Below are 26,802 nucleotides of genomic sequence, written 5' to 3' on the forward strand. Positions count from 1 at the left end.
CCCCGTTTCTCCCCTCTCTTTTCTCTCTCCCCTGTTTCTCCCCTCTCGCTCCCCTCTCGCTCCCCTATTTCTCCCCACTCTCTCCCCTCTTTCTCCCCTCTCTCTCCCCTGTTTCTTCACTCTCTCCCCACTCTCTCCCCTCTTTCCTCCCTCTCTCTCCCCTCTCTCTTCTATTTCTCCCCTCACTCTTCTGTTTCTCCCCTCTCTCTTCTGTTTCTCCCCTCTCTTCCCTGTTTCTCCCCTCTCTCTTCTGTTTCTCCCTTCTCTCTCCCCTGTTTCTCCTCTCTCTCTTCCCCGTTTCTCCCCTCTCTCTCCCCCGCTTCTCTCCTCTCTCTCCCCCGTTTCTCTCCTCTCTCTCCCCCGTTTCTCTCCTCTCTCTCCCCCGTTTCTCTCCTCTCTCTCCCCCATTTCTCTCCTCTCTCTCCCCCATTTCTCCCCTCTCTCACCCCCATTTCTCCCCTCTCTCTCCTCTGTTTCTCCCCTCTCTCTTCTGTTTCTCCCCTCTCTTCCCTGTTTCTCCCCCTCACTTCTGTTTCTCCCCTCTCTTCCCTGTTTCTCCTCTCTCTCTCTCTCTTCTGTTTCTCCCCTCTCTCTCTTCTGTTTCTCCCCTCTCTCTTCCCTCTCTTTTCTGTTTCTCCCCTCTCTCTTCTGTTTCTCCCCTCTCTCTTCTGTTTTTCCCCTCTCTCTTCTGTTTCTCCCCTCTCTTCCCTGTTTCTCCCCTCTCTTCCCTGTTTCTCCCCTCTCTTCCCTGTTTCTCTCCTCTTTTCTGTTTCTCTCCTCTCTTCCCCGTTTCTCCCCTCTCTTCCCTGTTCCTCCCCTCTCTTCCCTGTTCCTCCCCTCTCTTCCCTGTTTCTCCCCTCCCCCTCCCGTTTCTCCCCTCTCCCTCCCGTTTCTCCCCTCTCCCTCCCGTTTCTCCCCTCTCTCTCCTGTTTCTTCCCTCCCCTGTTTCTCCCCTCTCTCTCCCCTGTTTTTCCCTTCTCTCTTCCCCTTTTCCCCCTCTCTCTCCTGTTTCTTCCCTCCCCTGTTTCTCCCCTCTCTCTCCCCTGTTTTTCCCTTCTCTCTTCCCCTTTTCCCCCTCTCTCTTCCCTGTTTCTCCCCTCTCTCTTCTGTTTCTCTCCTCCCCGTTTCTCCCCTCTCTTTCCCCCCGTTTCTCCTCTCTCTTCCCTGTTTCTCCCCTCTCTCTCCCCGGTTTCTCCTTTCTCTCTCCCCTGTTTCTCCCCTCTCTCATCTGTTTCTCCCCTCTCTCTCCCCTGTTTGTCCCCTCTCTCTTCTGTTTCTCCCTTCTCTCTCCCCTGTTTCTCCTCTCTCTCTTCCCCGTTTCTCCCCTCTCTCTCCACCGTTTCTCTCCTCTATCTCCCCCGTTTCTCTCCTCTCGCTCCCCTCTCGCTCCCCTTGTTTCTCCCCTCTCTCTCGCCCGTTTCTCCCCACTCTCTCCCCCCTTTCTCCCATCTCTCTCCCCCGTTTCTCCCCTCTCTCTCCCCCGTTTCTCCCCTCTCGCTCCCCTGTTTCTCCCCTCTCGCTCCCCTATTTCTCCCCACTCTCTCCCCTCTTTCTCCCCTCTCTCTCCCCTGTTTCTTCCCTCTCTCCCCACTCTCTCCCCTCTTTCCTCCCTCTCTCTCCCCTCTCGCTTCTATTTCTCCCCTCACTCTTCTGTTTCTCCCCTCTCTCTTCTGTTTCTCCCCTCTCTCTTCTGTTTCTCCCCTCTCTTCCCTGTTTCTCCCCTCTCTCTTCTGTTTCTCCCTTCTCTCTCCCCTGTTTCTCCTCTCTCTCTTCCCCGTTTCTCTCCTCTCTCTCCCCCGTTTCTCTCCTCTCTCTCCCCCGTTTCTCTCCTCTCTCTCCCCCATTTCTCTCCTCTCTCTCCCCCATTTCTCTCCTCTCTCTCCCCCATTTCTCCCCTCTCTCTCCCCCATTTCTCCCCTCTCTCTCCCCTGTTTCTCCCCTCTCTCTTCTGTTTCTCCCCTCTCTTCCCTGTTTCTCCCCCTCACTTCTGTTTCTCCCCTCTCTTCCCTGTTTCTCCTCTCTCTCTCTCTTCTGTTTCTCCCCTCTCTCTCTTCTGTTTCTCCCCTCTCTTCCCTCTCTTTTCTGTTTCTCCCCTCTCTCTTCTGTTTCTCCCCTCTCTCTTCTGTTTCTCCCCTCTCTTCCCCGTTTCTCCCCTCTCTTCCCTGTTCCTCCCCTCTCTTCCCTGTTCCTCCCCTCTCTTCCCTGTTTCTCCCCTCCCCCTCCCGTTTCTCCCCTCTCCCTCCCGTTTCTCCCCTCTCCCTCCCGTTTCTCCCCTCTCTCTCCTGTTTCTCCCCTCTCTCTCCTTTTTCTCCCCTCTCTCTTCTGTTTCTCCCCTCTCTCTCCTGTTTCTCCCCTCTCTCTCCTGTTTCACCCCTCTCTCCCGTTTCTCCCCTCTCTTCCCTGTTTCTCCCCTCTCTTCCCTGTTTCTCCCCTCTCTTCCCTGTTTCTCCCCTCTCTTCCCTGTTTCTCCCCTCTCTCTTCTGTTTCTCCCTTCTCTCTCCCTTGTTTCTCCTCTCTCTCTTCCCCGTTTCTCCCCTCTCTCTCCCCCGTTTCTCTCCTCTCTCTCCCCCGTTTCTCTCCTCTCTCTCCCCCGTTTCTCTCCTCTCTCTCCCCCGTTTCTCTCCTCTCTCTCCCCCATATCTCCTCTCTCTCCCCCATCTCTCCTCTCTCTCCCCCGTTTCTCCCCTCTCTCTCCCCCGTTTCTCCCCTGTTTCTCCCCTCTCTCTTCTGTTTCTCCCCTCTCCCCTGTTTCTCCCCTCTCTCTTCCCCATCTCTCCTCTCTCTCCCCCGTTTCTCCCCTCTCTCTCCCCCGTTTCTCCCCTGTTTCTCCCCTCTCTCTTCTGTTTCTCCCCTCTCTCTCCTTTTTCTCCCCTCTCTCTTCTGTTTCTCCCCTCTCTCTCCTGTTTCTCCCCTCTCTCTCCTGTTTCACCCCTCTCTCCCGTTTCTCCCCTCTCTTCCCTGTTTCTCCCCTCTCTTCCCTGTTTCTCCCCTCTCTTCCCTGTTTCTCCCCTCTCTCTTCTGTTTCTCCCTTCTCTCTCCCTTGTTTCTCCTCTCTCTCTTCCCCGTTTCTCCCCTCTCTCTCCCCCGTTTCTCTCCTCTCTCTCCCCCGTTTCTCTCCTCTCTCTCCCCCGTTTCTCTCCTCTCTCTCCCCCATCTCTCCTCTCTCTCCCCCATATCTCCTCTCTCTCCCCCATCTCTCCTCTCTCTCCCCCGTTTCTCCCCTCTCTCTCCCCCGTTTCTCCCCTGTTTCTCCCCTCTCTCTTCTGTTTCTCCCCTCTCCCCTGTTTCTCCCCTCTCTCTTCCCCATCTCTCCTCTCTCTCCCCCGTTTCTCCCCTCTCTCTCCCCCGTTTCTCCCCTGTTTCTCCCCTCTCTCTTCTGTTTCTCCCCTCTCTCCCCTGTTTCTCCCCTCTCTCTTCTGTTTCTCCCCTCTCTTCCCTGTTTCTCCCCTCTCTTCCCTGTTTCTCCTCTCTCTCTTCTGTTTCTCCCCTCTCTCTCTTCTGTTTCTCCCCTCTCTCTCTCCCCTGTTTCTCCCCTCTCTCTTCCCTCTCTCTTCTGTTTCTCCCCTCTCTCTTCTGTTTCTCCCCTCTCTTCCCTGTTTCTCCCCTCTTTTCTGTTTCTCCCCTCTCTTCCCTGTTTCTCCCCTCTCTTCCCTGTTCCTCCCCTCTCTTCCCTGTTTGTCCCCTCCCCCTCCCGTTTCTCCCCTCTCTCTCCTGTTTCTCCCCTCTCTCTCCTTTTTCTCCCCTCTCTCTTCTGTTTCTCCCCTCTCTCTCCTGTTTCTCCCCTCTCTCTCCTGTTTCTCCCCTTTCTCTCCTGTTTCTCCCCTCTCTTTTCCATTTCTCCCCTCACTCTTCCCTGTTTCTCCCCCTGTCCACCCCCCATTTTTCTCTCTTTATTTCTCCCTCCCCCTTCCTACCCTCTCTCTGACTCTCAGGCTCGTTGGTCGTTTCAGAATTGGACCCAATAGACGCCATTGCTCGCTTCGACTTCTCCGGACGGACCAACCAGGAGTTGTCATTTAAGAAGGGCGCGTCTCTCCTCCTTTTCCAGCGAGCCAGTGATGACTGGTGGGAGGGCCGACACAACGGAGTGGACGGACTGGTGCCTCACCAGTACATAGTGGTTCAGGACATGTAAGAAACCACAAGACCAGTGGACACCAGTTTACACTAGTACAGAAGGTTTCAGACCAGTACAGACCTGTTCAGCTCAGAATAAACCAGTACAAACCACTTTAGAGCAGTACAGACCTGTCCAGATCAGTTTATATCCATTTAGACCAGTACAAACCAGTATAGACCAGTACAGACCAACATAGAGAAGATGAGAGAAAGGAGTTCTAGTTGGCTTGGCTGTAGTCTGATGGGTGTATGTTCCAGGCCGGACGGGGGCAGAGGCAGTCCGAAGACTGAAGCGGAGTTGCAGGAGGAGAGAGTGTCCACTAGGGGCACTGCTGCCTCTCCTACTGGAGCTCATGTAGCAGACATCTACCTAGCCAACCTCAACAAGTAAGACACACCAGGCATCAATCACAGTACAGCATCTCGTCATTTACACCTTCACTGACCCAATCAGATCTCAGTCTGTTTTCACCTTCTCACTAACCATTCTGATCTCTCCATCGTTCTCTTTTTCTTTCTTTCTCTCTCTCCCTCTTTCTCTCTCTCCCTCGCTCGCCTTCACTTTTCTTTCTCCCCCCCCACCTCTCTATGTCTCTCTCTCTCTGTCAGGATGAGGAAGAGGCCTGAGTTGGGGAGTATCCGTAGGACCTTTTGGGGGTCTGAGGGGGTCCAGGGGGGTGATGTGTCCCTGTCTGGGGCGACAGGAGGGGGCGTAAGGACGGCCAGTCTGCCAGTGGGAGGGGCTCTGGTGAAGGAGGGCGGCGACAAGCGACCGGTCAGCGCCCACAGTGTCCTCAACTCCTCAATCACGCGCCACTCCTCTCTCAAGACCAAGGTAGTGTCAAAAACATAGCTTCCATTAGTGCCGTACTATCGCTCTTTTTCAGTTGTTGGGTTTTATTATCTGTCGGTGGAGGCTGCTGAGGGGAGGACGACTCATACTAATGGCTGGAACGGAGTCAATGGAGTCGTACCAAAGACATCAAACACGGTGTTTCCATGTTGTTTGATGCCCTTCCAGCCATTGTTATGAGCTGTCCTCCCCTCAGTAGCCTCCACTGTTCTCTGTTCATTCTTGTTATTGCTGATTGCAACGACTCATTTGTTGTGTAGGTGGAGAGCCCTCAGTTCTGCAAGGCGACTACCACGGGCCGCTCTAAGAGCTTCAGCAACCACCGGCCCCTGGATCCTGAGGTCATCGCTCAGATGGAGCCCACCTCACAGGTGCGCCCGTCTCTGACCTCTGACACCGCACCTCTCACCTTTGACCCCTCACCCCTCAGGCAAATGTGTGCGCGTGTGTATTCTGATTTGTATCTGTCCGACATCTCCTGTTTCAGGATATCGAGGCGGCTATGAGCTCTGCTCTGAGTGAGCTGAAAGAGCTGGAGAGGCAGAGCAGTGTCAAGCACACGCACACCCCCGACGTGGTGCTGGACACACTGGAGCAGCTGAAGGGTGTGTGTGGGGGTGGCGGGGCGTCCGAGCCCTCCAGTCCCCTCCACTCCCGTCTGCTGAGGGACAGCGAGGGCGCAGGGCCTCCACACTCACACCCCCTCCAACGCAGCGCCTCGTCCGCTAGCGACGTCCCCTCCTCCTTCCGCCCCTCCAAGCCCAGGAGCCCCCTGCCCTCTTCCGCATCCTCCTCTCTCGCCTCCTCAGCCCTCTCTGCCTCCACTCCCTCCTTCCGAGAGCCTCGCCCTCCAGCCACGCGGCCCAAGCCGGTGGTCTTCCCCAAGGGTGGAGGAGGCGGCAGTCCGGCTATGGGCTCCCCAACCACCACTGTCCCCCCAACCCCTCCTCCCCCACCCCAGCCCAACGACAAGTCCTGCCCCGCCTGAGGGCACTCACTCTCACACACACACACACACACACACACACACACACACACACACACACACACACACCCCTTCGATCCACACACCCTGTCCCCATCTCCTCTCACCCCAGTAATAAGTGGGATAGCTCCCATCTTGGATCAGCTTAACCTCGCAAACTCTTAACCATTTATGGGGAAAACCCCCGAACCATATGTAGAGCATCCATGACTCAACTCTGCCCCCTCTTGGTAGCTTTAGTCATCACACCTACCTTCTGACTGACACGGAGTAATACAGAAAATCAAACAAGGCATCCAAATGGACAAGCAGCCTGACAAAAAGAGATATGGCGCCTGTACTGTATATACTGGTGTGAGGTGTGCCTGTGTGAGGTGTGTGTGTGTGAGGTGTGTGTGTGTGTGTGTGTGAGGTGTGTGTGGCATACCTTACACTTGAGTGAGAGCACTGTTTGATTTTAAATAGATGGTGACATTTAAGGACATTTATCCCCAACTAACCTTGAGAATACTGGAGTGGACGGGAGGAGTGGTTCACCTGGTTGGCTGTGTGTGTGGCAGTGTGACTCCTGGATTCCACACTCTCTGAGAACACACAGACCGACTGTGGAAACAGAGAACACTAACTAACTCTGTAGAAACTCCGTGACCTGTTCACTCCGCTGCTTCAAGACTGAGGCAAGACTGGATCTGCCAGCCTGGACAGAGAGAGAGAGAGAGAGAGTTGGACTGATAGATGGATGGAGGGACAGAGGACCAGAAGATGCAGCAACTCCGGTGAAAAGCCGGGCTATATCGCCGATAGAAAAGCTCTGGAGTAGAGTGCAGGGGGAATGCCTGCTTCTATGTGAGGAGGAGAGAGCTAGGTTACATCTCTGATCCTCCGAGGTGTCTGGGCAGCAAGCGGCGTGTTGTGGGGATTCATCATCACACAAAACGCTAACCCGTAGAGTTGCTTTACACTAGGGTCTTTTCTACTGTACTCTCTTAGACTCGACATCCGGGCTTTTCAATTAGCGGCCCTCAGTGGCCAAAGTAATGCTGGTTCTCTTTACTAAGTGGAGATTGATTGACCATCTGATGTCATCAATTTGCCAGAGAGTCCAATCACCTGTTTCCCGGGTGGGAAGGAGTCCCAAGAATTGAATGCAGTAGTGACGGGGCCCTCCAGGACCAGAATTGAATAGCCCTGTTCGACATTCGGTACAACCAACATAGTGCAACGCAACGCTTGTCTGGCTTTACAGCAGCACCTCCTGCTGGTGCATAAGGGCACGACGTGGACTTGCTCAATAACCCCCCTTTCTTTAGCAATAAGAGTCTGACAGAGACTCACCAACTCAGCAGCATGCCAGGCCTGCTGCTTCTCTCTCCCTTAGATTCCCGGCATTAATATACACTCTATTACAGAAGTAGAACACACACACACGCATGCATGACGTGTGTGTGTGTGTGTTCTGTGGCAGCTAAATGCCTTTTCAGGTTCTCCTCGCATGCTGGGGCCACAGCAGTCGCAGTGCCGACTGACTGACTGACTGCGTCTATCTACAATACAAGCAATGCACCTCTTCGACCAGCTACACGCAAATTATGACTCCAAAACAAAATCCACAAACATGTTTGTTTTTCCTTGTGTATATATGTTTAATAATCATGACGATAACTGGAAAAGTGCAGACGAGGAATCTCAGTGAGGTGGAAGAGTTTGTTTAGATACGAGCACAAACAAACCTCGTCAAGCACATTTGGAATAATTACATTATGCTTCTTTTCTCCCAGTTGTTAGTTAAATCCTCAGAATATGTCATACTGAACCGTGTCTTGTCAGTGACTCTGCACAGCTCCTAGAACTGAAACGTAAAGGGAGAACCCACTCAAAAAAATTATTTGGTGTTTGTTTCATTAGTCCACTGTTGATACAGTCCCAAACCTGACTGCTGGCAAGCGAAAAAAATGTCAGGATAATTTGCGTCATCAATGATGATGTGGCTGGAGACACTTTGCTTCTTGAAACTCCCAACATCTTGAAAACTTGACTGTTGACTTTCAAAACATTTTGGGACTGTATCAACAGTGGACTAATGAAACAAATACCAAATTATAGTTTTTTTAAGTGGATTTGCCCATTAACTGCGCATCATGAAGGGAACCAACTAATGGCAGCTTTCTGGGGACAGGGGGACCAACAGGAAGGGGACACCACAGACAGCAGAGCCACTGCTCACTAGGCTTAATGTTTGTGTGACTGACTAGTACTCAGTCCCAGTCATTTCAGCCATTCCTGGAAAAGTGTCACTCTCTCGTTCCTCTACCAAGAGCATTGGTGTGTATCATGGCGGACCAGCGTCCAATCATTTATTGGATTTATATAACCCAATGACATGAGTTAAAGCAACAGCCCCGAGGCCTGTTCTGTGGTGCTCGTCTTTAAGAGAACCTCTGCTGTGACTCCCTAACTGTCTGTTACTCTGACTGTCGCATCACGTGGTCAACGTCAAAACGGTCCTGTCCTGTCTGTCACGGTGACATCATTTGCATTTTCTGTAGTCCGAACTCTGATTTGTCAAGGGGGGCGGGGTGTGACAGAATGTTTTGATTGGTCAAGGTCAGTGGGAGGCGGGATGCTCTAGTGATTGACAGCTCTAACGCCCGGTCTGACATCAGACCGAGTCTGAGATCGTCAATGATAGGGCTCAAGAGAACCCTCAGGGGAGAAGGGCAGAACAACTAGTTCAGACAGTTTCTGTCTTTCCCCCTCTCCCTATCAACCTCTCTCTGTACCTTTCTCCTTCTCCTAGCATTCTCCCTCTGTTCCCACAGACACACACCTTTTCCTTACAAATATCCCTCTCTCTAGTTCCTCCCTTATTCCTTCCTCCCCACCCTGCAAACCCCAGGTATATAATTGTATTATTGCAATCCCAAATGCTCTGTAACAGGTGGTTGATTTCTTAAATGTAATGTTTTATCTCTGTGTGTATTTTCAGATGTGTTTTACATAGGGTTGCTCCCCTTACCTCATCTTTGGCCACTGGGGCGATTAGGCATCAACACACGTCATACGAACACACACTCATGGGTGATGCTTTGTGGTTGGAGTCTCTGTTCACCTGGCTTCGCTGTATAGGAGCCGGGAGCCTCAGTCTCCACACCGTATTATCAGTTGAGCTCAAATCATTCACCACACACTTGAAATTACAGTGTGCTCACGGACTGATTTGTGCGATGATGATTTTTTAAATTCTGATTAAACTATTGTTAAATATGCATTTCTTGCCCATTTGAAAACACGGGACCTAAAAAAATACAAAAAAATGACTGTAATGTCAAATATATTTATAGTTGTCTCTGTATTACCGGAGAATCCTATGTTAAGATGTACTTTGTACATACAATGTTGTACATTACAGAGGTACACTGTTTTTCTGGTACAATATTGTACAGTAATAGCAATAGTAGCTTAATCAAATAGGTCTTATATAATTCTATGTCTAGTTCTTGTAGTAGACTTTTTTTTTTTAAATAAACATCTCTTGCTATAAAAGGTCTCTGCGTTGGTGGGGAGATTACACACACACACACACACACACACACACACACACACACACAGGATGAGACTTTTTACATTCACCACTTGTGTCTTCAGAAGCTCTGCATCCACAGGGCTGTATTACAGAGAGAGGGAGTAAACACGGCGTCTGTGTCGACGAAGAGATGGTCGTCTCCTCCATCAGAGACGTCCTACCATAGATAGGCAACATATGTTCATTAGGGGTCAGGAGATCATTTAGTGTAGGAAACCTCAAGGAACACCCCTCACAGTTCTCTCTAATAGTCCAGGCCTGGACATCATAATCAATATGAATATTATTATCTTTCCATCGTCAAAAAACCTGGATTTTCAAAATGGAAGTTTCCAATAAATTACAGTAGGCCCTGTGAAATCAAGACCAAGGAGCTTTGTGGGAGGCAACCCAACTGTATAGAGCGATGTAGTAGGCAATATCAACCACTAGATGTCACCAGAGCCTACATTTGAAGCCGGCTGGTTCAAAATTCGGACGTTACAGCACTGCACCGAAACTTTCAGAGAATCGAAGGGTATCCATTATATTGATAAGATAGTCGAGTGATCGCTCTAACAATATAAATACATGTCCTCAAAGGTGGAAGGCAGGGAAGTGGTGGGACCATTCTAGACAATTAAATGGCAGGTACTCGCCTGAACAGCAGGTACAATTGAGTTGGTTTCGTTCACTTATATCAGTGCACTCATAACAACCTAACCATTACGAAACTTATATCAAATAAGCAATTCAATTTTTTTGTCAAGCAAATTCGACCCTCTGCCATTGATCTCCATACCAAAACGATTCAACTCGTTTTTATGGACATACTTTGGGAAGAGTAAACCGCATTTCCATGGAAATCTTCAAAGATAACCCCATTCAGTGACGGAGAATACATTGGGAAAATTCCGGATTTGTTGGGAAACGTCAGAGAAATCTGAGTGTGTGTGTGTGTGTGTGGGGGGAATAGTGTTGTGTAGAAAATAGTTTTATGGGTCTATTTTCTGTGTTTAACAACGCCCTGTCAGAAAATCCCAACACCTGGCGGGTCCCGTATGAGAACGTTTTACATTGCATCCTCGGCTGCAACAGATGTGTATCAACGTTACCGTAGACGGATTCGGGCCAGTTGTATGTATCATATAATGTAACCGGTAGTCTCTCTATTCACTTGACAATTTGAGAACTTCGTTCACTTGTTTACCTTTCCGACAGGAGCGAAGTCCACATTTCCTCTGACTGCATATGAATCCCTTCCTTCTTGATTTCCTGTCAATGGGTTTCATTCTGAAGAGAAAGTGTTTCTGTTCTTGACACACAGCCTATATTCCATACCTCAGCCAACCAAACCCCTCCAAAAAGGACAGAGAAAATGATGGTGAGCACAGCCAACCTGTGGTCACTGGAAGATGTGCTTGGGCAGGGGACCACCGCCAGCATCTATAAGGCCCGCAACAAGGTAGGACTCCAAACTCCCCCTTACAAAAAAGATTGCAGTTACACTTCTTCTTCTTAGGTGGGGTTTATAGGCGCTTGGCATCCAACGTTATGGTACATTACCACCCATTGTACTGGAGGGTGGGCCAGAGACAGGGAGAACATATATATTTTTTAAATTGAACATTTATTTAACTAGGCAAGTCCGTTAAGAACAAATTCTTATTTACAATGACGGCCTACACCGGCCAAACCCTTAATCTACTGGCTGTGTCCCACCCTTAATCTTGTAAAAAAATAACCTCCTCTCTTCTGTCCCTCCCTGCCGTCCTCCCCTCCCCAACTTTCCTCTGTACTTGAAATAAATGCCTGCCCTTAGTATCTCAATTCCACTGCTCCCGCTATCTCTGCACCATCACTGTCCATATCAGGCTTTTTACCTCTGCCTCGATCATTAAAACTACAACATCAACATTCCCACTACTAAGTGCTTGTTTAGCCATTATATCAGTTGCCTCATTCCCCTCCACCCCCACATGGACATGGACCCAAGTAAATCTTATCTGTATACCCATCTGTCTAATCCTGCCATGGGTTTGTAACACCTCATACAGCAGGTCATGTCTGCTACGTGACCTAAAGGACTGGAGACTCATCAACACTGCACATGAATTAGAGCAAGTAACTACATCCTTCACCCTGTACAGCCAGATGATCTGTAATACGTTTCCTGACTGCCACCCCATGTTCCTGGACTACAAATCCTGACCCAGTATGTCTTGTCCTTGGATCTTTTGTACCATCTGACTAAACTCCCTTCCATGCAGTCCCATCTCCCTCGCCTAGGTATTACCCACCCACCCAAAGCTCGTGTCCACCCTCTCAAAGTTTCTCCCATATAACCTCAAGCATACCTCATCTCCCATCTTCCTCCTGGTAAAGAACACTGAGTTCTCTACAGAGAACCTGAACCCCCACATTAATGCCTACCACTCTACCTCATCAATTGCTTCCTGTACCTTCCTGACTATGTAATGGCACATTTGCCATCTGCAAATAATGACCTCCCAATGTCCGGCCGTACCTTAGAGTAAACATAATTGATCATGATTGAGAACAACAGAGGACTAATCACGCTCCCCTGCGGTGTACCGTTATCCACCAGGTAGCTAGCTGCCTGAGAGAGACTTCCCCACCCTCACTTGGATAACCCTTCCAAACAGGAAATCCTTTAGCCATTTGTACGTTCTTCATCCTACCGCCATAATATCAAGCTTGATTAACGACCCCTCCTTCCACATCATATCATACGGCTTCTCCACATCAAAAAAGACAGCTACAACAGTCTCCTTGTTCACCTGAGTCTTCCTGACCTCTGCTTCTAAGCAGAGCACTGGGTCCATAGTTCTCCTACCCTTCCTGAACCCACTCTGATGTGGCGATACTAGCCCCCTGCTCTCCAGGAAGTATTGCCCCACACTCCTCCGTCCACCATGGGACTGTTTTCCTCCTCCCTGAACTCTTAGGTATAACCTCAGTAGCTGCTCCCACTAACGCTGTTCTCACCCAGTTATTCATACTATCCACATCCCATCTCATATCCACCGAGCCATCACCTCACTCAGCTCTTTAAACTGATCCCACTTTGCCCTTCCAAACACCCACCTGCCTACTCCATCCACTGACATCTCCTCCTCCCTACTGTGCATACTATGAGGTAATGATCACTCCCTACTGTCGACTCCTCCCATACCTCCCACTCACAGATTCCTGCCATCGCATTAGATACCAGAGTGAGGTACATCAATCCTGGTCCCTCGGCCATCATTCAGGCACACTAGATCTTTCATTTCTATCAGATGTTCCCATCACTTGGCCATTTCCATCTATCCGTTTTCCCCCAAGAGCGTGTTGTGGGCATGAAAATCTCCACACCACATTACCTTAGTTCTATTCTGGAGCACTTCCAGGTCCAATATCTGTTCACTATCGCCCCTCCTCTCAACCACACCACCACCACATATTCCTGTTAATTACCTCTGCCGAGCATCCTGTAGGCAAGTCCACCCCCCACCCCCCCTGTTTCCTGGACACACATCACATCAGGCTTAACTGGCACATCCACAATGAACTGCTTGAACTCCTACCCATCAGCCAACAGGCTTCGGGCATTCCATTGTAGTACTAACTAAGATCCAGTAATACATGACTCCACCCTCGGCTGATTGAGGTCATCTCCAACCTCTTCCCAGGTCAACCCTGTCACACTCGGATGTCTCCCAGCAGATTTCACTATTAGCTGAATCCTCTCTGTTTTAGACTCTACTTTAGCAGTGCTATTGATAGCTCCTGCTATGAACGTCACCAGCTTTCTCTTATCTATGTATACCATATTGATGCTCCAACCCATGTCACCCTGGAACCTGCATCTCCCTGGACCACCCTCACTGCCTCAGCATATGACACCCTTCTCTCCACTCGCACTTGTTGCACCTCCGCTACCTGCTTCCTTGCCTCACACCCACTAGATGCCACGCTATGAACACCCCCACAGCTGCAGCGCGTAGGTTGTTCACCATCCCCACACTTCCCATACTCATGCTCCCCTCCACACCTGGCACCTTTTCTCTTTACAGGCTGTTGCCACATGCCCAAACGTCTGGCAGTTCTAATATCTTCAAGGCTTCGGTACATATGCCCTCATCTAATAACTTGTATATCCTATGGTCACTTTATTTGTCAGTAACTGGTCCTTGGAAGGGTAACAGAATTGACGGGCTGTCTCCTCTCACTCCACCCCTTGTTGCTGGCAACCTTTGAACATCCACTAGAGCTCTTCCTCTCAAGTTGTGGCTTTCCTCTTTTATTGCCGACACTCACAGGCCGCGAACTTGACGGGAACTGGAACACGCTGTCGTACACGTCGATCCAGAGCATCACTAACATGCTCAATGGGTGACATGTCTGGTGAGTATGCAGGCCATGGAAGAACTGGGACATTTTCAGCTTCCAGGAATTGTGTAAAGATCCTTGCGACATGTGGCCGTGCATTATCATGCTGAAACATGAGGTGATGGTGGGGGATGAATGGGATGACAATGGGCCTCGGGATCTCTGTGCATTCAAATTGCCAACGATAAAATGCAACTGTTTGTTGTCAGTAGCTTATGCTGGCCATACCATAACCCTACCGCCACCATGGGGCACTCTGTTCACAACGTTGACATTCGCAAACCGCTAGCCCACACAACACCATACTCATGGTCTGCGGTGAGGGTGGTTGCCAAATTCTCTAAAACATCAGTATTTCTCTGGCGACAGCTCTGGTGGACATTCCTGCAGTCAGCGTGCCAATTGCAAGCTTCACCAAAACTTGAGAGATCTGTGGCATTGTGTTGTGACAAAACTGCACATTTTAGAGTGACCTTTTATTGTCCCCAGCACAAGGTGCACCTGTGTAATAATCATGCTGTTTAATCAGCTTCTTTATATGCCACAGAAGTTAGGAACCAATATACACAGGCAGTTCGGAAAGCAAAGGCTAGCTTTTTCAAACAGAAACTTCAAAAAGTTTTGGGACACTGTAAAGTCTATTGAGAATAACAGCACCTCCTCCCAGCTGCCCACTGCACTGAGGCTAGGAAACAATGTCACCACCAATAAATCCATGACGATTGAGAATTTCAATAAGCATTTTTCTACGACTGGCCTTGCTTTCCACCTGGCTACCCCTATCCCGATCAACAGCCCTGCACCCCCCACAGCAATTTGCCCAAGCATCCCCCATTTCTCTTTCACCCAAATTCAGATAGCTGATGTTCCGAAAGAGCTGCAAAATCTGGACCCCTACAAATCAGCCGGGCTAGACAATCTGGACCCTCTCTTTCTAAAATTATCTGCCGAAATTGTTGCAACCCCTATTACTAGCCTGTTCAACCTCTCTTTCATATCGTCTGAGATCCCCAAAGATTGGAAAGCTGCCACGGTCATCCCCCTCTTCAAAGGGGGAGACACTCTAGACCCAAACTGCTACAGACCTATATCTATCCTACCCTGCCTTTCTAAGGTCTTCGAAAGCCAAGTTAACAAACAGATCACTGCCATTTTGAATCGCACCTTACCTTCTCCGCTATGCATTCTGGTTTCCGAAATCGGTCATGGGTGCACCTCAGCAAGGTCCTAAACAATATCATAACCTCCATCGATAAAAGACAATACTGTGCAGCTGTATTCATTGACCTGGCCAAGGCTTTCGCCAAGGCTTTCGATCACCACATTCTTATCGGCAGACTCAACAGCCTTGATTTCTCTAATGACTGCCTTGCCTGGTTTACCAACTACTTCTCAGACAGAGTTCAGTGTGTCAAATCGGAGGGCCTGTTGTCCGGACCTCTGGCAGTCTCTATGGGGGTGCCACGGGGTTCAATTCTCGGGCCGACTCTTTACTCTGTATATATCAATGATGTCGCTCTTGCTGCTGGTGATTCTCTGATCCACCTCTACGCAGACGACACCATTCTGTATACTTCTGGCCCTTCTTGGACACTGTGTTAACTAACCTCCAGACGAGCTTCAATGCCATACAACTCTCCTTCCGTGTTCTCCAACTGCTCTTAAATGCAAGTAAAACTAAATGCATGCTCTTTAACCGATCGCTACCAGCACCTGCCCGCCCGTCCAGCATCACTACTCTGGACGGTTCTGACTTAGAATATGTGGACATCTACAAATACCTAGGTGTCTGGCTAGACTGTTAACTCTCCTTCCAGACTCACATTAAGCATCTCCAATCCAAAATAAATCTAGAATTGGCTTCCTATTTCGCAACAAAGCATCCTTCACTCATGCTGCCAAACATAGCCTCGTAAAACTGACTATCCTACCGACCCTTGACTTCGGCGATGTCATTTACAAAATAGCCTCCAACACTACTCAGTAAACTGGATGTAGTCTATCATAGTGCCTTTTGTTTTGTCACCAAAGCCCCATATACTACCCACCACTGTGACCTGTATGCTCTCGTTGGCTGGCCCTCGCTTCATGTTCGTCGCCAAACCCACTGGCTCCAGGTCATCTATAAGCCTTTGCTAGGTAAAGTCCCGCCTTATCTCAGCTCACTGGTCACCATAGCAACACCCACGCATAGCATGCGCTCCAGCAGGTATATTTCACTGGTCACCCCCAAAGCCAATTCCTCCTTCGGCCGCCTTTCCTTCCAGTTCTCTGCTGCCAATGACTGGAACAAATTGCAAAAATCTCCCTCACTAGCTTTAAGCACCAGCTGTCAGAGCAGCTCACAGATCACTGCACCTGTACAAAGCCCATTTGTAAATAGCCTATCCAACTACCTCATCCCCATACTGTTGTTTTTTTTCTTCTCCTTTGCACATTCATCTTCTGCTCATCTGTCACTCTAGTGTTTAATTGCTAAATTGTAATTATTTCACCACTATGGCCTATTTATTGCCTTACCTTATTATCTTACCTCATTTGCACACAATGTATATAGACTTTTTCCCTATTGTGTTATTGACTGCACGTTTGTTTATTCCATGTGTAACTCTGTGTTGTTGTTTGTGTCGCACTGCTTTGCTTTATCTTGGCCAGGTCACAGTTGTAAATGAGATCTTGTTCTCAACTGGCCTACCTGGTTAAATAAAAAAATGGATGGATTATCTTGGCAAAGGAGAAATGCTCACCAACCGGGATGTAAACAAATTTGTGCACAACATTTGAGAGAAATAAGCTTTTTGTGCATACGGAACATTTCTGGGATCTTTTATTTCAGCTCATGAAACATGGGACCAACACTTTACATGTTGCGTTTATATTTCAAACACATCAAAGGGTGAGTGAGATGTCATACGATCGCTAACTTTTGATAACTAACTTGTGTGTGTAGATGACAGGGCAGCAGGTCGCAGTGAAGGTGTTTAAACTGATGAGCTACAGTCGTCCGTACAAGGTTCAGATGAGAGAGTTCGAGATGCTCAGGAGACTCAACCACAACAACATCGTCAAGCTCTTCTCCGTGGAGGAGGTGAGGATGGGAGGAGAGGAAGTGAGGCAGGAGGAGAAGAGGGGTAGCACAAACCGTTTTTTACCTTCATCAAACCTGATTAGTCATGCCCCCCCCCCCCCCCCCCCCCTCTGTCTGTAGCTGAGGAGTAAACAGAGGGTGTTGGTGATGGAGTATTGTTCAGGAGGCAGTCTGCTCAGTCTGCTGGTGGAGCCAGAGAACGCCTTCGGTCTACCAGAACTAGAGCTCCTCATAGTACTACATTGTGTGGGTCAGTGTATGTGTGGTTGGAGGTGAAGAGAGGTTAGGAGCCGGGGGATGAGAAGGTGCCCCCCCCCCCCAATCATTTGGATGAACCATTCGTCCTATTTCTTCTAGTGCACGGGATGAACCATCTGCGTGAAAACAGGGTGGTGCATCAAGATATTAAGCCTGGGAACATCATTCGTCAGGTGGGAGAGGACGGGAGGTCCATCTATAAGCAAACAGAATTTGGAGCGGCCAGAGAACTAGAGGACGATGAGAAGTTTGTCTCCCTCTACGGGACAGAGGAATACGTGGTGAGAGAGAGAGAGAGGGTTGGTGGAGGAGAGAAAACGGGGAGGCTATGTGGAGAAGAGGGGAAAGGTAAGCGACAGCTTAGTTTATTAGGATCCCCATTAGCTACTGCACATGCTGCAGCTACTCTTCCTGAGGTCCACTTAAAAAGTACATGACAAAGTACAGAGCAGTTATAGACAAGAACAACGGGACGGAGAGGAGAGATTACGTCGAATGTTGTCTCAGACCTGTCTGAGCATGCAGTGTTTCCTAAGCCTCAGCAGATAACATAAGGTAGGGCAGGTTATGGTATTTAGCGTGTGTGTGTGTGTGTATAGCACCCAGACATAAATGAGTGTGCAGTGCTGCGGAAACCCCAGCAGAAGGCCTATGGTGTGAGTGCTGACCTGTGGAGTATTTTTACCACGCTGCCACCGGTACTTTACCCTTCACACCCTACAGAGGACCCCGCAAGAACAAGCCCACCATGTAAGTCTGTGTGTGTTGTGTGTTTCATAGCTCCAACAGTTGGTGTGTGTGTAATTACTATGGGCAACCTGGAATTACATTGAAATGAACAAGTTATTGCCATTTTATTGGGATTCAGCAAAACACAACACCAGATGAAACAGGACAGGACAATAAAACGCTGGTGTCTTCCTTCTCCTCTGCTCCCACGCACCCTGTCGGTGCCGTGTAGGTATAAGGTCACCACAGAGAAGCCGGTTGGGGCCATTGCTGGAGCCCAGAGGGTTGACGACGGCCCTATAGAGTGGAGTTACCGCCTGCCACAGAGCAGCCAGCTCTCAGTCAGTACCTCTCACTCTTCCACTTCTTCTGTGTAGGGGTCTGAGTGGTCAACTGGTGCCAGTGTTAGCTGGGATACTGGAGGCAGACCAGGAGAAGTGTTGGGCATTTGGCCAGTTATTTTTTGCCACCACAGAGATACTACAGAGAGTCTCAGTCCATCTGTTCTGCCTGCAACAGGCCGCAGCTCACCGCATATACATTCACCACCACAACACGTGAGTATACACCCAAACACACACACACACTTGCCAGCCTTCAGCCTTGTGATTTTCTGGATTTTTTTCCCCCTCATTTTGTCTGTCATAGTTGAAGTGTACCTATGATGAAAATTACAGGCCTCTCATCTTTTTAAGTGGGAGAACTTGCACAATTGGTGGCTGACTAAATACTTTTTTGCCCCACTGTGGGTAGGAACCATATGTACTGTCCCAGACAATTTTGCAGTAATTGAGATATGGGCAAATAAAGCTGTACTATAGTGTTACATGCTGACCACACTGCGTACGCGTGCACCATCGCACGCATGTTGATTTTGTCCACCCGCAACAGACGCGATCAGGACACTCAGGTTGAAATATCAAAATGAACTCTGAACCAACTATATTCATTTCTGGACAGGTCGAAAAGCGTTAAACATTTATGGCAATTTAGCTAGCTAGCTTGCTATTGGTAGCTAATTTGTCCTGGGATATAAACATTGGGATGTTATTTTACCTGAAATGCACATGGTCCTCTACTGGGACAATTAATCCACATTTAAAAGGGTAAACCTAGTTTGTTTCTAGTAATCTCTCCTCCTTCAGGCTTCTTATGTGGACTTTATAAGGCAATTGGCAACCAACTTTAAGGTGCATTACCACCACCAACTGGACTGGAGTGTGGACCTCAGGTCATCTTTCAATCACCCACGTGGGTATATGCTCCTAAAAACCAATGAGGAGATGGGAGAGGCGGGACTTGCAGTGCGTCAAGCGTCACAAATAGAACCAAGTTCTATTTTAGCACCTGGTTACGCAGACGCGCGCGAGCAGTGTGGGTGCAGTGATGGAATAACATGTATGTGTACATTTATTTTGCAGCACTGGCGCGCATGCGACACGGGCGGTGTGGTCAGCGTGTTAGAAAACAAGCCTGATGAACCAAACCACATGTTTTTTCCTGATGATACCGACGGACTAAACCACTTTGCTGCAGACAAAGTGAATATCTTTCCAGGACAACTTTCCATCAACTAGAACACCAATTGAGATTCCGGGCTCTTTAAAAAAAATAAAAAATAATAACATTTATTATTCTTACCTGTAACGGCATTCAGAGGTGGAAGAAGGAGAGGACCAAAGCGCAGCGTGGTTAGTGTTCATCTTTCTTTTAATGAAACTGAACACTTCAAAAACAAAACAACAAAGTGAAAACAGAAACAGTTCTATCTGGTGCAGACACACAAAGACTGAACATAACCACCCTCCAAAACACAAAGGAAAACAGGCTGCCTAAATATGGTTCTCAATCAGGAACAACGATAGACAGCTGCCTCTGATTTGAGAACCATATCAGGCCAAACACAGAAATAGAAAAACTAACAGACTGCCCACCCCAACCCACGCCCTGACCATACTAAATAAAGACAAAACAAAGGGATAAAGGTCAGAATGTGACATTACCATGATTATCATGACTACAATTTGGATTCACTAATCAATGAAGCCAACTCAGGCATGGCCAAGTTTTCTGAATGGTTCCAGATAAACAAATTATTTCTAGGATTTTAGAAAAACATGGTGGTACAGATATTTGGCCATAATTTGTAAAATATCTTAGATCTGCAGATTAAAAGAGTGGGATAATTTTGGCCATTTTGAAGCTTTAGGAACAATAGCTGTCTTATTTTCAACATTAAATTGAGATAGCTGTAGAAACCTTTTTATTATTCAACAGATGATTGATGAATTTCCAAGTTGACTTTACTGTATATTATTTGAGGATTCTTGGAATTTGGTAGTAAATATTTCAAGGATTATAGGTCTTCACAGATCCACCTGCACCCGATCCGGGACCCGAGCGGGTCCGAATCCAGAATTTTAAATAACGTCTCAGGTATGTGTAATTTTAACTGACTTGTCCGGAAGTCAACCCATATAGACGAGAGAGATCCTTGCCTTTCACGAGAGTGGCCAATCGTAAGTCTTCGAAATGGCAATAGGTTACAGTCATAGAGCCTCCGTGTGTGACAAAAGTTAGGAGATGCCTAGTCAATAGCAGATCTAATTAAAATTTGAAGGATGCAACGGCCAAGAGCCAATAGGTAGGCTGCTACTTAATATTCTGAATGGAGTTGTTAGGATGAGAAAGCGTTAACTAGATTAACTAGCTTGTCCCGGTTTGATGCAGTCAAGAGAGATACTACGTAATACTACATAATATACACTGCTCAAAAAAATAAAGGGAACACTAAAATAACACATCCTAGATATGAATGAATGAAATATTCTTATTAAATACTTTTTTCTTTACATAGTTGAATGTGCTGACAACAAAATCACACAAATTATCAATGGAAATCAAATTTATCAACCCATGGAGGTCTGGATTTGGAGTCACACTCAAAATTAAAGTGGAAAACCACACTACAGGCTGATCCAACTTTGATGTAATGTCCTTAAAACAAGTCAAAATGAGGCTCAGTAGTGTGTGTGGCCTCCACGTGCCTGTATGACCTCCCTACAATGCCTGGGCATGCTCCTGATGAGGTGGCGGATGGTCTCCTGAGGGATCTCCTCCCAGACCTGGACTAAAGCATCCGCCAACTCCTGGACAGTCTGTGGTGCAACGTGGCGTTGGTGGATGGAGCGAGACATGATGTCCCAGATGTGCTCAATTGGATTCAGGTCTGGGGAACGGGCAGGCCAGTCCATAGCATCAATGCCTTCCTCTTGCAGGAACTGCTGACACACTCCAGCCACATGAGGTCGAGCATTGTCTTGCATTAGGAAGAACCCAGGGCCAACCGCACCAGCATATGGTCTCACAAGGGATCTCATCTCGGTACCTAATGGCAGTCAGGCTACCTCTGGCGAGCACATGGAGGGCTGTGCGGCCCCCCAAAGAAATGCCACCCCACACCATGACTGACCCACCGCCAAACCGATCATGCTGGAGGATGTTGCAGGCAGCAGAATGTTCTCCACGGTGTCTCCAGACTCTGTCACGTCTGTCACGTGCTCAGTATGAACCTGCTTTCATCTGTGAAGAGCACAGGGCGCCAGTGGTGAATTTGCTAATCTTGGTGTTCTCTGGCAAATGCCAAACTGTCCTGCACGGTGTTGGGCTGTAAGCACAACCCCCCACTTGTGGACGTCGGGCTCTCATACCGCCCTCATGGAGTCTGTTTCTGACCGTTTGAGCAGACACATGCACATTTGTGGCCTGCTGGAGGTCATTTTGCAGGGCTCTGGCAGTGCTCCTCCAGCTCCTCCTTGCACCACAGCAAACCTTCTTGCCACAGCTCGCATTGATGTGCCATCCTGGATGAGCTGCACTACCTGAGTCACTTGTGTGGGTTGTAGACTCCGTCTCATGCTACCACTAGAGTGAAAGCACCGCCAGCATTCAAAAGTGACCAAAACATCAGCCAGGAAGCATAGGAACTGAGAAGTGGTCTGTGGTCACCACCTGCAGAACCACTCCTTTATTGGGGGTGTCTTGCTAATTGCCTATAATTTCCACCTGTTGTCTATTTCATTTGCACAACAGCATGTGAAATGTATTGTCAATCAGTGTTGCTTCCTAAGTGGACAGTTTGATTTCACAGAAGTGTGATTGACTTGGAGTTACATTGTGTTGTTTAAGTGTTAAGTTTGAGCAGTGTATATACACGTGTGTTTGTGTGTGTATATGTAAATGGACACCCGCATCCCTTCAAATTAGTGCTGACAGGTGTATAAGATTGAGCACACAGCGACGCAATCTCCACAGACAAACACTGGCTGTTGAATGGCCTTACTGAAGAGCTCAGTGCCTTTCAACGTGGTACTGCCATAGGATGCCACCTTTCCAACAAGTCAGTTTGTCAAATGTCTGCCCTGCTAGTGCTGCTCCGGTCAACTGTAAGTGCTGTTGTGAAGTGGAAACATCTAGGAGCATAAAAAAGGCTTGGGCACGAAGTGGTAGGCCACACAAGCTCACAGAACGGGACCGCAGAGTGCTGAAGCACGTGGCGCGTACATTTCTTCTGTCCTCAGTTGCAACACTCACTACCAAGTTCCAAACTGTCTCTGGAAGCAACGTCAGCACAATAACTGTTCTTCTGGAGCTTCATGAAGTTGGTTTCCATGGCCGAGCAGCCACACAAGCCTAAGGTCACCATGCTCAATGCCAAGCGTTGGCTGAAGTGGTGTAAAGCTCACTGCCATTGGACTCTGGAGCAGTGGAAACGCGTTCTCTGGAGTGATGAATCACACTTCACCATCTGGCGGTCCGACAGACGAATCTGAGTTTGGCGGATGCTACCTGCCCCAATGCCTAGTGGAGGGATTTTTTTTTTCATGGTGCCAGACCCTTGGTTCCAGTGAAGGGAAATCTTAATGCTAGAGTATGCAATGACATTCGACACAATTCTGTGCTTCCAACTTTGTGACAACAGTTTGGGGAAGGCACTTCAGCATGACAATGACCCTGTGCACAAAGCGAGGTCCTTACGTTTTTATTTTTTACATTTTAGTCATTTTAGCAGATGCTTTAATCCTGAGTGATTTACAGTAGTGAGTGCATCTTTTTTAATACGGGTCCCCTGTGGGAATCAAACCCACAACCCTGGCGCTGCAAGCGTTATGCTCTACCAACTGAGCTACACGGCACTATACAAGAAATGTTTTGTCAGAATCGGTGTGGAAAAACTTGACTGGCCTGCACACAGCCCTGACCTCAACCCCATCGATCACCTTGGATGAGTTGGAACACCGACTGCGAGCCAGGCCTAATTGCCCACAATCAGTACCCGACCTCACTAATGCTCTTGTGGCTGAATGCTGCGTTGACTTGCCTCCAATGTTTCAACATCTAGTGGAAAGCCTTCCCAGAATATATATTTTCTGCCGTTCCGTTTGGAACGGGTCTTTATATTTAAAATATGTATTTATGTGGTCCGGGTGAGAAAGCCCCAAATCCATTTTGGAACGGGTCCAACTTTTTGGGCCTGTGAAGACCCTTAGTTAAGTCTAGGGAAAATATAGGATTTTGAATGGGAATCAATTGATTGGTCCCCACAAGTATGGTAAAACAAATGTGTGTGTGTACGTGCGTGTGTCAGTTTACATACATATGTGCATGCGTAAGTGATTGGCTGCCTGCCTTCCTGCATATGCGTGTAAAACCCTGTGTTTTTATTGTTGTGTGTCCAGGATGCACCGGCTGAAGAAGGAGAGAGATAGTGGTGAGAGAATTTCCATGCAACAACCGCATCATCATTGAGTGGTCAGTGGCCTTTACCCCTAACGCCTAACTTTAGCGCCTAAACCCTAACCCTTAACTCTAACCTCCTATCCCTGCCAGATTACACATAGTTGGCTCCTCAATTGTTTCATCTGAAGGACAAACTGTAATATCACTCATTAAGACGTGACTACTTGTCTCCTGCAGTTCTGGAGCTGTTATCTCTGCAACCATGCTGGAGTCTGATCGACCCAGACCCATGGGACTGTGACCATGCAACGACAGACAGACAGACAGACAGACAGACAGACAGACAGACAGACAGACAGACAGACAGACAGACAGACAGAGCTATAGTAAGAGGTGGATGTTTCTAACTCAGCTGCTTTGGAAGTCTCCGACCTTTGTTCTCTAATCTTAAAGTAACAATGCAAACTGAAGAATTCCTAGTGAGAAACGAACATAATAAATGTCGACATCGACAGATGCTCATCCTACACATTAGTATGTGTATACCATGAATAAACCCATTCATGTACCGGTGGACGTGTGAAATCATATGATCTGTGTATGTTGTGATTGCCCTACGTCACGAGGGAGGACATCCAGTGAGTAACATCAGCTGCCTTCAGACATGCAGCACGAGGGGATTAAATACAATGCATTCGGAAAGTATTCAGACCCCTTGACTTGTGCCACATTTAGTTATGATACAGCCTTATTCTAAAAATTATTAAATTGTTTTTTCCCCCTCATCAATCTACACATAATACCACATAATGAGAAAGCAAAACCAGTTATTTTTAATTGTTGCACATTTATTACAAATAAAAAACTGAAATCACATTTACGTAAGTATTCAGACCCTTTACTCAATACTTTGTTAAAGCACCTTTGGCAGTGATTACAGCCACAAGTCTTCTTTGGTATTACGCTACAGGCTTGGCACACCTGTATTTGGGGAGTTTCTACCATTCTTCTCTGCAGATCCTCTCAAGCTCTGCCAGGTTGGATGGGAGTGTTGCTGCACAGCTATTTTCAGGTCTCTCCAGAGATGTTTGATTGGTTTAATTCTGGGCTCTGGCTGGGCCAATTAAGGACAGTCAGAGACCCGAAGCCACTCCTGCGTTGTCTTGGCTGTGTGCTTAGGGTCGTTGTCCTGTTGGAAGGTGAACCTTCGCCCCCAGTCTGAGGTCCTGAGCGCTTCTAAAGCAGGTTTTCATCAAGGATCTCTCTGTACTTTGCTCTGTTCATCATTCCCTTGATCCTGACTACTCTCCCAGTCCCTGCTGCTGAAAATCATCCCCACAGCATGATGCTGCCACCACCATGATTCAAATCAAATGTATTTATATAGCCCTTCATACATCAGCTGATATCTCAAAGTGCTGTACAGAAACCCAGCCTAAAACCGCAAACAGCAAGCAATGCAGGTGTAGAAGCACGGTGGCTAGGAAAAACTCCCTAGAAAGGCCAAAACCTAGGAAGAAACCTAGAGAGGAACCAGGCTATGAGGGGTGGCCAGTCCTCTTCTGGCTGTGCCGGGTGGAGATTATAACAGAACATGGCCAAGATGTTCAAATGTTCATAAATGACCAGCATGGTCAAATAATAATAATCACAGGCAGAACAGTTGAAACTGGAGCAGCAGCACGGCCAGGTGGACTGGGGACAGCAAGGAGTCATCATGCCAGGTAGTCCTGAGGCATGGTCCTAGGGCTCAGGTCCTCCTAGAGAGAGAAAGAAAGAGAGAATTGGAGAGAGCATACTTAAATTCACACAGGACACCGGATAAGACAGGAGAAGTACTCCAGATATAACAAACTAGCCCACAAAGATCTCCGCCACGGCACAACCCAAGGGGGGGGCGCCAACCCAGACAGGAAGATCACATCAGTGACTCAACCCACTCAAGTGACGCACCCCTCCTAGGGACGGCATGAAAGAGCACCAGTAAGCCAGTGACTCAGCCCCTGTAATAGGGTTAGAGGTAGAGAATCCCAGTGGAAAGAGGGGAACCGGCCAGGCAGAGACAGCAAGGGCGGTTCGTTGCTCCAGAGCCTTTCCGTTCACCTTCACACTCCTGGGCCAGACTACACTCAATCATATGACCCACTGAAGATATGAGTCTTCAGTAAAGACTTAAAGGTTGAGACTGAGTTTGCGTCTCACATGGGTAGGCAGACCATTCCATAAAAATGGAGCTCTATAGGAGAAAGCCCTGCCTCCAGCTGTTTGCTTAGAAATTCTAAGGACAATTAGGAGGCCTGCGTCTTGTGACCGCAGCGTACGTGTAGGTATGTACTGCAGGACCAAATCAGAGAGATAGGTAGGAGCAAGCCCATGTAATGCTTTGTCAGTTAGCAGTAAAACCTTGAAATCAGCCCTTGCCTTGACACACCCCATCCACTGTAGGGATGGTGCCAGGTTTCGTCCAGACGTGTGGCTTGGCATTCAATCTTGGTGTCATGATCAGAGAATCTTGTTTCTCATGGTCTGAGAGTCTTTAGGTGCCTTTTGGGAGACTCCAAGTTGGCTGTCTTGTGCCTTTTTACTGAGGAATGGCTTCCATCTGGCCACTACCATAAAGGTCTGATTTGGTGGAGTGCTCCAAAGAGGAACTCTGGAGCTCTGTCAGAGTGACCATTGTGTTCTTGGTCACCTCCCTGACCAAGGCCCTTCTCCCCCGATTGCTCAGTTTGGCCAGGCAGCCAGCTCTAGGAAGTCTTGGTGGTTCCATTTAAGAATGGTGGAGGCCACTGTGTTCTTGGGGACCTTCATTGCTGCAGACATTTGTGTTACCCTTCCCCAGATCTGTGCCTTGACACAATCCTGTCTATGCGCTCTACAGACAATTCTTTTGACCTTATGGTTTGGTCTTTGCTCCGACATCCACTGTCAACATTTCTAAAAACCTGTTTTTCACTTTGTCATTATGGGTTATTGTGTGTAGATTATATATATTTTTTCCATTTTAGAATAAGGCTGTAATGTATCAAAATGTCAAGGGGTCTGAATACTTTCCGAAAGTCATGTGTATAGAG

At 48.2% G+C, this 26,802-nt stretch overlaps 2 protein-coding genes across 5 annotated transcripts in view; both read left to right on the forward strand.

Annotated features, from left to right (window-relative positions):
- LOC110527111 (SLIT-ROBO Rho GTPase-activating protein 2) overlaps window positions 1–9,500 on the forward strand; it is a 123,502-nt gene extending 114,002 nt beyond the window's left edge. For 2 of the 4 annotated variants that reach the window (XM_036983320.2, XM_036983322.2), the window contains exons 19-23: window positions 3,933–4,131; window positions 4,378–4,506; window positions 4,729–4,954; window positions 5,233–5,343; window positions 5,460–9,500. In XM_036983320.2, coding sequence (XP_036839215.1) covers window positions 3,933–4,131; window positions 4,378–4,506; window positions 4,729–4,954; window positions 5,233–5,343; window positions 5,460–5,960 — 1,166 coding nt within the window. In that variant the 3' untranslated portion in view covers window positions 5,961–9,500. The remainder of the gene's footprint in view (window positions 1–3,932; window positions 4,132–4,377; window positions 4,507–4,728; window positions 4,955–5,232; window positions 5,344–5,459) is intronic. The other 2 variants (XM_036983321.2, XM_090240909.1) reach the window with 1 other exon arrangement.
- Window positions 9,501–10,834: 1,334 nt separating this feature from the next.
- On the forward strand, window positions 10,835–25,490 carry LOC110527112 (inhibitor of nuclear factor kappa-B kinase subunit epsilon-like). The gene is given in 10 exon segments (XM_090240911.1): window positions 10,835–10,984; window positions 16,865–17,023; window positions 17,138–17,252; window positions 17,360–17,541; window positions 17,860–17,935; window positions 17,938–18,010; window positions 18,222–18,329; window positions 18,364–18,546; window positions 23,728–23,800; window positions 23,966–25,490. Coding segments are annotated over 9 exon segments (1,053 nt in total). The 5' UTR covers window positions 10,835–10,897; the 3' UTR covers window positions 23,798–23,800; window positions 23,966–25,490.
- Window positions 25,491–26,802: the final 1,312 nt, after the last annotated feature.

This window comes from Oncorhynchus mykiss, chromosome 7, assembly GCF_057628025.1.
Source record: "Oncorhynchus mykiss isolate SJ-2025 chromosome 7, ASM5762802v1, whole genome shotgun sequence".
NCBI classification, from domain to species: Eukaryota; Metazoa; Chordata; class Actinopteri; order Salmoniformes; family Salmonidae; genus Oncorhynchus; species Oncorhynchus mykiss.